Here is an 8,610-nt window from a genome sequence, read left to right on the forward strand (position 1 = left end):
ATGATTCGATGAAATTTTCTAAAAAAAATCAATTTTATATAAAAACTATAAAGAATAAGTATACTTAATTTTAATAAAAAGTTTCTATCGTAGGGATTAAAATTATTATAAATTTTAAAGTATAAAATCAAAACTGTTATTTTTAAAGTTCAATATTGAATTATAAATTAAAAAATATAAAGACTAAATCGTTAGACCGAGTAAAAAATGTTTTTAAGCTTAAAAAAGATAAAATAAAATTCAAAATCCAAACATGCCGTGATTTGTTATGAAACAAAATGGGATTGATTAGGGTTATTTTTAACCAGAACATCTGTAAAAGGAGCCAATTTTGGGGGAAAAGGGCAGCAAAAATTGGAGCTTTGCAAATTGGTTATTAGCCATTTTCATTGATCGACGAGGAATCTGAGGTCCGCCATTGAAATCAACATCAACAGCTTTAAATTAAATTAATAGTTGGCCAGTTGCCAATTGCCGCTGAGAGAGAGAGAGAGAGAGAGAGAGATAAGCCAAGAAAGAAAAGGGTTTTTTGTAACACATTCCCATATAAAACCTCGTTTCTCCCCTTTTTTCTTGTTGTTCTTCGTTCTCCTTTGCTCTAAACCACCGCATCTTTCAAACCCAGATACCCTTTTTTTTAATTTCTTCTTCTCTCCCCCATTTGAGGTTTCATTCTTAACTTTTTATTTCAGCAAATGGGAGACGAGAAGAAGGCTAAATCTGTTGGTGTTTGGCCCACTGTCAAGCCCTTTGTTAATGGAGGGGTCTCTGGTATGCTCGCGACTTGCGTCATTCAGCCCATCGATATGGTCAAGGTACAACAAATCTTCAGATTTGCCTGTTACATCTGTAAAAGGATCGTGATCGATCAGGGTTTTGTTAATTATTGGTTGTAATTCACGTTGTGTGCTGAGATTTTGATTTTTCAATGAGTTGGGGATGGAATTTAGATCTAGGGGTTTTGGGGGTCTTTTCTGATTTCTCTCCGTATTTTGGCTGTTTTTGTACGGTCCTTATGCGTTGATGGGTATGTTTTTGTTGGTTTGATATTGTCTTTTTGATTTGGTTCAGGTGAGAATTCAGTTGGGTCAGGGCTCGGCAGGCGAGGTAACCAAGAACATGCTTAAGGCGGAGGGAGTTGGTGCTTTCTACAAGGTGGGTTTTAAGGATCCAGTTGAAGTCTGTGATAATTTGAATTTTACTGTTGATCTGGTGTGGTACATTGTAAATTACTGGCTTGGAGATAACTTTCTTGTTGTTTTGGTTATAAGATCTTGTTGTTTTGAGACCTTTAAGAAGTCAGGAAAGATTTGCTGGCTTGGAAATGGCCTTACCTACTCGATTTGTAACTGTATCAATTGTAAATGGTGAATCGACATTGGTTCGAGTTACCAGTTTATTTCTTTCCCTCATCCTACATTCCAATCATATGATGTTTTTGCAACTAAATGTTGAAACTTAGCTAGGTTAACACTCATGGATATATATAAGATATAAGTGCTTGTTTTTTGCATCATGGATGTATGTAAGGTATAAGTGCTTGTTTTTTGCATCATATATCTTGTGCTTTGTAATCTAAAGAACTTTTAATTGGGTTTGTTTGATGGTTAGGGGTCGGGCAATTTCTAAATCAGCTGAAGATTTATTGTCTCGCTTGCTTGTATGTGCGCTTTGCATGTGCTTGACTGCCTTCTACGAGGCACTTACTAAACTAAGAGGAAAAATAAAAGTCTGATAATTTCTGCTTGTATCCTTGGCAATGTTTAGGGCAAATTAGTTCTTCTTATCTCTCCGTGTGTGTGTGTGTTTATTTTTATTGTGGCAGTGTGTGTGTGTGTGTGTTTACTTTTATTGTGTTAGTTGCATGTTTATTTATATTATTCGCAAAAAAAAATTCTGACGTGCATAATGTCAAACAGGGTCTCTCTGCTGGGCTTCTTAGACAAGCTACCTATACCACTGCACGACTTGGATCATTCAAGTGAGTGTTATGCTGAATTTCATTTTCTTTTTTTAAAAGAAGTTTTCTGTGGTAATGAATTGTACTGAGTCCTGATTGTTTCGTCATTATCTCGCTGTAAGCATTTGACATGTAGATGTTTTGGTTTTATTGTGTTTTCTTATATTTTGAGGTCTGGAATGGGGAAGATGTTTATGATAACTTTGTTATCTTTACTAAAAGCAAAAAACTATTCTTTTATAAAAGAAAGTTGTCAAGAGAAACTTGCCCAAATTGAAATGTCAACATTTAGATCAAATATACTATTATCCAGATGACTCATTGATAGAAAGATGAGCACTTATATTTACTTAGCATTATATATCTATATTTTTGTAGAAGCTAGAAGATTGTTCAACTTACAGAAGGATTCTTTCAATTTTGATATCATTGCATCCAGATTCCTTGTTCCATTGTTGTACTCCATGGAAGTCTTGGTTCTGTTCTAATTAATATTTGATTGATTTTTCAATGTGATTAGTCTCTAGTTTTTCAGTTTCTGTCATCTTCTGATCAATATGTTTGATAACTTATTAATTGTTTAATGGATGTTCAATTTGTTCCGTTCGGCAGGATTTTGACAAACAAAGCAATTGAAGCTAATGATGGCAAGCCTCTTCCTCTTTATCAAAAGGCTTTGTGTGGGTTAACAGCTGGTGCAATTGGAGCATCTTTTGGCAGTCCAGCAGATTTGGCGCTTATCCGAATGCAGGCTGATGCTACCCTCCCAGTGGCACAACGCCGAAACTACAAAAATGCATTCCATGCACTATATCGTATTGTTGGAGATGAGGGTGTTTTGGCTCTCTGGAAAGGTGCTGGGCCAACAGTAGTGAGAGCAATGGCATTGAATATGGGCATGCTTGCTTCCTATGATCAAAGTGTTGAGTTTTTCAAGGATAACCTTGGTTTCAGTGAAGCTACAACAGTTCTAGGTGAGCTTCTTTGCACGTTTCATGATTGAAGTTCTTTGCAAGTTGTCCTGATAATTTTTACTGTAGGCCATATTTTGTTAGGATACCACCTAACAAGAATGAAGAACTAGAATATGTTGAAACATAAAGGTAACAGCTACAAGATAAAAACCAAATATAAGGTACTTGGAACTTCCCGTCTTGAGTTTGTCAACCTAAGTCCTAAATTACTCGACAATTGCTTGCTTTCCCTCAACCCCTCCATCTATTTACAACCAAATACAATAACAGACTCCCAAACTAATTACCCTTGTGCCCGTACTAATACCATACTAATATTCCTAACTCAGAATCTTACATCTTCTTCTTTTGTTATTCATCTCCATGCATTTTCCATCTCTATTCTGTATTTCAAAATTGGAAATTTGTCCCTCTGCCTGAACCTGCATCAGATCACCAATGGGAAATTTGCAAGTTAAAAAGTTCTGCAGAAACTGTTGGCAAGAACTGTTTACTTCTTGAAAGTTTGTTTCTGTGTTAATTGACACGTTTCTCTTTCTTTCTTGCTCCTCTCAGGTGCAAGTGCTGTTTCAGGATTCTTTGCTTCAGCTTGCAGTTTGCCATTTGATTATGTGAAGACACAGATCCAAAAAATGCAGCCTGATGCAGAGGGGAAGCTTCCTTACTCTGGCTCAATGGATTGTGCCATGAAGACCTTAAAATCTGGCGGGCCGTTCAAATTTTACACTGGCTTCCCTGTTTACTGCATTAGGATTGCTCCACACGTCATGGTACGATCTCTTCTAACCTCCTGCCACCCTATTCTCTATTTTTGTCGTCGTCTCGTCTAGACTCTAGCCTTCAGGTAGGTGAAGCCTCTACAAGATTAGTGGAGTAGGACATCAGCACAAAACCAAGTGTGGATCTTATCCAAGATCAGGGGGATGAGTCACGAGCATTAAAAAAAAAAAAAGCCTTTTTGAGAAAATTTGGTCCCTAAATTTCAAAATGTTACACATATAATCCTTAAGTTTTGAATTTAATTTTAGTTTAGTCCAGTTCATAGCTTTCGAGATTTATACTTTTAATATGTTGATTTTTCATTAGATACTCACTTTTTAGTCATTGGTGTTAACGTCCATTATTTAATTTTAAATTATTATAAAATGAAATTTTAATATTGATGAAAAATAGTGAATATTAATTTTAATTATTTTAAAATAATTAATAGACATAACACTGAAAATGAAAATTGAGTATTTAGTGAAAAATCGAGATTAAGTGTAAATCTTGAAGCTTAGGGACCAAATTGAAACAAAACTCAAATCTCAAGGATAAAATTGTAATTACCCTCTAGGCAATATCTTACCTAGTTGGAAACCCTTTCTTTAGTGGGGTTTTTGTGGGCTTGTTTTATTGTTTGCTCTGTATTCATTCGTTTTTTCCTCAATGAAACCCGTTGTTTTTATAAAAAAAAAAGAGGATTAAATTGAAACCAAATTCAAAACTGAAGGACTAAATCTGTAACATTTTGAAATTAGGAACCAAATGAAAACTAGATCCAAAATCTACGAACTAAAAAGATATTCTTCTCAAAAAAGAAGAAGAATGGATCTCGTCAAAGATTGGTGATGAGTGGGGGTGGGTCATGAGCATGAAACAAAGAGTTGACCTGATATGGAAGGGGGGGTTTGTTAGGGAGGATTGTTTGATGAGTCTCCCATCTATACTGCAATATAAGCTATTGATGATTATTTACTCATAATCTACTTCTAAAATTTGGTTATATGGCAATGCAGATGACGTGGATTTTCCTCAACCAAGTTCAAAAGTTCGAGAAGTCCATTGGACTTTGAGGTTTGGACTGACAATCTTAAGGAACATTTTTTTTTGGCCCTCTTCAGGGTTTATGTTGTGGTTCTTCATCTTGACAGAAACCGCGCCCGTAAAAGTCAGACTTATTATTATTATTATTCTTTTTTTTTTTTTTTTTTAATCAGTAGAGTTGAGGAACTAAATTGTGGCCATTAATTTTGGGTTGCAATTGGATTATAGGATTGTTAAAAGAGTCTAAAATCCCATTGAAAATTTTGGATTGATCTTGGTTCAGGAATCAGTGGGGGGACATTGATTTGATCAAAATAAAGGTTTGGGGATACTCTTCTTTTTGTTGACAAAAGAGATGCTGACATCAATTTTGTTTAACTTGGTTGTCATACTTCCTCAACTTCTCGAAAACCATGAAGTTTATGCATTGAATTTGATATTTTATCTCTTAATATAGATAATTCCATTATTGAACTTCCTATCTCTGTTGTTTGGATCATGCTTTTCTCAGGATGATGCAATGTTATGGATGTAAATTTTAGGTCTATGGCACTAACAGGAATGTAGGACCAAAATATTTGCGGTTTTTCCTTTTAGATCTAGTTAATTAATGAGGATGGAAATAAATATAGTAGAAATATCGTATACAAAGCTAATACCTCTATTTACAAATGTAATAAATATCGTATCTATTAAACTAAAATATTGTACCTACTTTTTTTTTTAAGCAGAATATCGTACCTTCTAAACCATGTTTTGATTGTCAAAATGTTTGTGATGGAACTTTTTAAGTGACTCAATACATATGTCTATCTTGATATCTTTTGAGAATTGTTCAAGATTCATTCTAAAACATCATGTTTAGGTTTATAAGTGGAAGACTTGTGATATAAAAATTGTCATGTCTCTTCTTATTATTTCTAGAATTTTTTTTGTACTTTACTTAAAAGAATCAAGTTTCGTTTTTGAGGATTTGTTTGGAGTTATTTTCTAGTGCTTAAAAAAAATTTAAGTGCAAACAATTTTTTAATCATTTTTAAGATTGTCTTTTGTCTCGTCTTTTTTTTTTTTTTTTTTGGTCCAAATAGGTCTTTTGTCTTCTTTTTTTTTCTTTCTTGATGAGTGTTCGGATCAGTTTATGTGTATCTTGGCTAATTTTACAAGACAACTCAACTGATCTTTCAACATTTGAGTCTCAAGAAAACTCAATTTTAGGTAGATGACCATTATGGATTGGAACCTATTACCTTTTAGCTCTTTATCAAATTCAAACCTTTTATTTATCATTAGTTCAACTCATGATAGTTTTAATCACGATTTTTAAAACAATAAGATTAAATGGTAACTTCATATTTTCAAAGTCAACGGGTCCTTGAAATATTTAATTTTTATAAATGGGACGTTTCATCCAAAATCAAATACATAAAAAGGGGTTGCCCATATGAGCATAGCTATCCACCTCGAGTTATGAGATTCAATTCCACCTCCCAAACATTGTGGTTAAAAAAAAAAGTTTAAGTATTGTGTGGGTTCCTTTATGGTTCAAGTTTTTGTACTTTTAAAAAGTTCATTTTGGTCTTTATACTTTCATCTTTACTTCACTTTGGTCCTTATACTTTCAAAATATTTATTTTGATCCTTACACTTTCGATTTTGGTTCACTTTGGTCCTTGTACTTTTAAATTGTAATAATTTTAGTCCCTCTTTTTCAAGGAATTAAAATGATAACTTTATGAACTAATGTCGAAACTACAAGGACCAAAATGAACTTTTTGAAAGTATAGAAACTAAAATAAACCAAAATTGAAAATGTAGGGATAGAATAAACATTTTGAAAGTACTGGGACTAAAATAAATAATAATAATAATTAAGGGACCAAAATAGTTATTTTTTTTTTAAAAAAAAAACATGAAGGGGCTTTTTTTAAAAAAGGTGTTTGTACATTAAAAATCATCTTTGAGTCATATATTTCATAAATATCTTTAAATTTATTTTTTTTTCAAAGAAGTATTTTAGTGTTAATTTTGGATAGTTTTACCCTTTTCCATTTATTTATATTCCTTTTTTTTTTATATATATTTTTTTTCTATTTTCGAAGTACCCTTGATAATCGAGAGAGATACATTTCTTATGGAGAAAGAAAATGCATTCAATGTAATTTTTTTTTCATTTTTAATTGGAGAGATAAAATTCATTTAATATAAATTTATTCCATTTTCATTTGGGAGAGAAAATGACATTTAATATGATTTTATTTTCTATTTCATTTTTCATGTTGATGTTTTATATTATGTAATATATTCCATTGTTTATTTGGAAATGTTCTAACATATATATGAAATATATTCATAAATATATTTTATATGTACTCAAATACAACTAGTTTCACGACAACTTGTTGGTTTTTCTGGCTGTTTTACGGTTATTTTTAAGTATACCTTAGAACATTTTATAGATGCTTGTAAATATTTGGACCCATATATGAAATATAAATGTACTCAATAAATTGTTGTACCATACGAAAGTTTTGATATAACCGTATCCACATGACAGTACAATATAAATCACAATATATCATAAATTTTATTTCTATCACAGTATCCGTCGTAAATTTAAAGTAGTTGGAAATAAACAAAAATATCTACCACAGTATATAAAGCATAGATGGATCTCATGTTCAACACAAAATATATATATAAGCGCATTCATCGTAAAGCAATAATCTTAATACAAAACGTATCATCGTTTATATAAAACCAAAGATTATATATATCACAGTATATATATGTATATTTATTTCTTGGTTTGTATGCCTAAGAACCCTCCCCATCTTCATCTCTTCTTCTCCCATCTTCGTCTGAAAGATCCATTATGAGGAGATCCATGAGCGGAAGTGGATCATCCCAAATCCCATTTTTACATAATTCATAATTTTATAGAGAAACATACACATGCATTTAACCCAAATAATTACAGCATGCTTGTAAACCGCGAATTTTACATTTTCTACATAAGTATGTTTAGACATGAGGATATTATGTTAATTAATTGATAAATAAAAATCTATGGTTTAATTACAAGGAATTACGAACGAAGGAAATAAAAAAAAAGAGATTAAAGAAATTTATTAATGGAACTTGGCCGAAAAGCATTAAGATGCTGTTGGGTGAGGTGGCAGTTTGATATTCACATGGGAAGCAACCGGAAGTATAAAAGAAAGATGAATTTCAGAAGCTTGGTTTTGGTAAATGACTCGAGCAAATTAAGTGAGATTAGTGCCATTTGAAAGCTGGAAGAATCTAGTTTTTGAGGTTGATTTTCTGGAGGAAGATCTCACAGGAAGAAGGACGAAAAGTAAAGAAATTACAGAAAGGCCAGATTCTCAGATTAATCAAGGTAAGGGGTGAAGATTGGAAGCTACAGGCCAAATTACAAGAAGTTTAGGGTTGAAATTTTAAGGTAAGGAAGCTAACTCAATTATAAATAAGTTTTTAGAAGAAAGTTTCTTGAAAAGAGCTCTAGATTCTGAGTTATGAATTTTTGAAGTTGAAACAGGAATTCGGTGCGTATACAGACAGCTGCTTAGCAAGATTAAGCAAGCAGCTCACCATAGAGAGCGAGAGCGAGACAAAGAAGATGTGAATTTCGCTCAGGATGATAATCTCGCTAGTTTTTGTGTTGAATCTCACTCAAGAAGAGAATCTCGCTGAATTTTTTGTGTAAATCTAGCTGGTCACTCAAATCTCATTGGTTTTCTACCTAGTCTCGCTAGAAATTACACTAAATCTCGCTAATAATCGTAAGTCTCGCTAAGAATGGAAAATCTCACTAGTTTTGTGCCTAATCTCACTGATTTTTATGCCAAGTCT

The 8,610-nt window shown here is 32.6% G+C and overlaps 1 protein-coding gene across 1 annotated transcript; it reads left to right on the forward strand.

The window, feature by feature from the left end:
• Positions 1–265: 265 nt before the first annotated feature.
• Positions 266–5,214, forward strand: LOC120072238 (mitochondrial dicarboxylate/tricarboxylate transporter DTC). Its single transcript, XM_039024653.2, has 6 exons — positions 266–815; positions 1,072–1,155; positions 1,920–1,981; positions 2,573–2,934; positions 3,490–3,704; positions 4,713–5,214. The coding sequence occupies exons 1-6, from the start codon at positions 696–698 to the stop codon at positions 4,767–4,769; spliced, it is 900 nt and encodes a 299-aa protein (XP_038880581.1). The 5' UTR covers positions 266–695; the 3' UTR covers positions 4,770–5,214.
• Positions 5,215–8,610: the final 3,396 nt, after the last annotated feature.

Source organism: Benincasa hispida, chromosome 2, assembly GCF_027475165.1.
Source record: "Benincasa hispida cultivar pf3 chromosome 2, pf3_genome.v1.1, whole genome shotgun sequence".
NCBI lineage: Eukaryota > Viridiplantae > Streptophyta > Magnoliopsida > Cucurbitales > Cucurbitaceae > Benincasa > Benincasa hispida.

Coding starts and splice junctions, on each gene's coding strand:
- LOC120072238 (XM_039024653.2), top strand. CDS start 696: ATGGGAGACGAGAAGAAGGCTAAATCTGTTGGTGTTTGGCCCACTGTC. Junction 1,156..1,919: donor GAGTTGGTGCTTTCTACAAG/GTGGGTTTTAAG, acceptor AATGTCAAACAG/GGTCTCTCTGCTGGGCTTCT. Junction 2,935..3,489: donor TGAAGCTACAACAGTTCTAG/GTGAGCTTCTTT, acceptor TGCTCCTCTCAG/GTGCAAGTGCTGTTTCAGGA.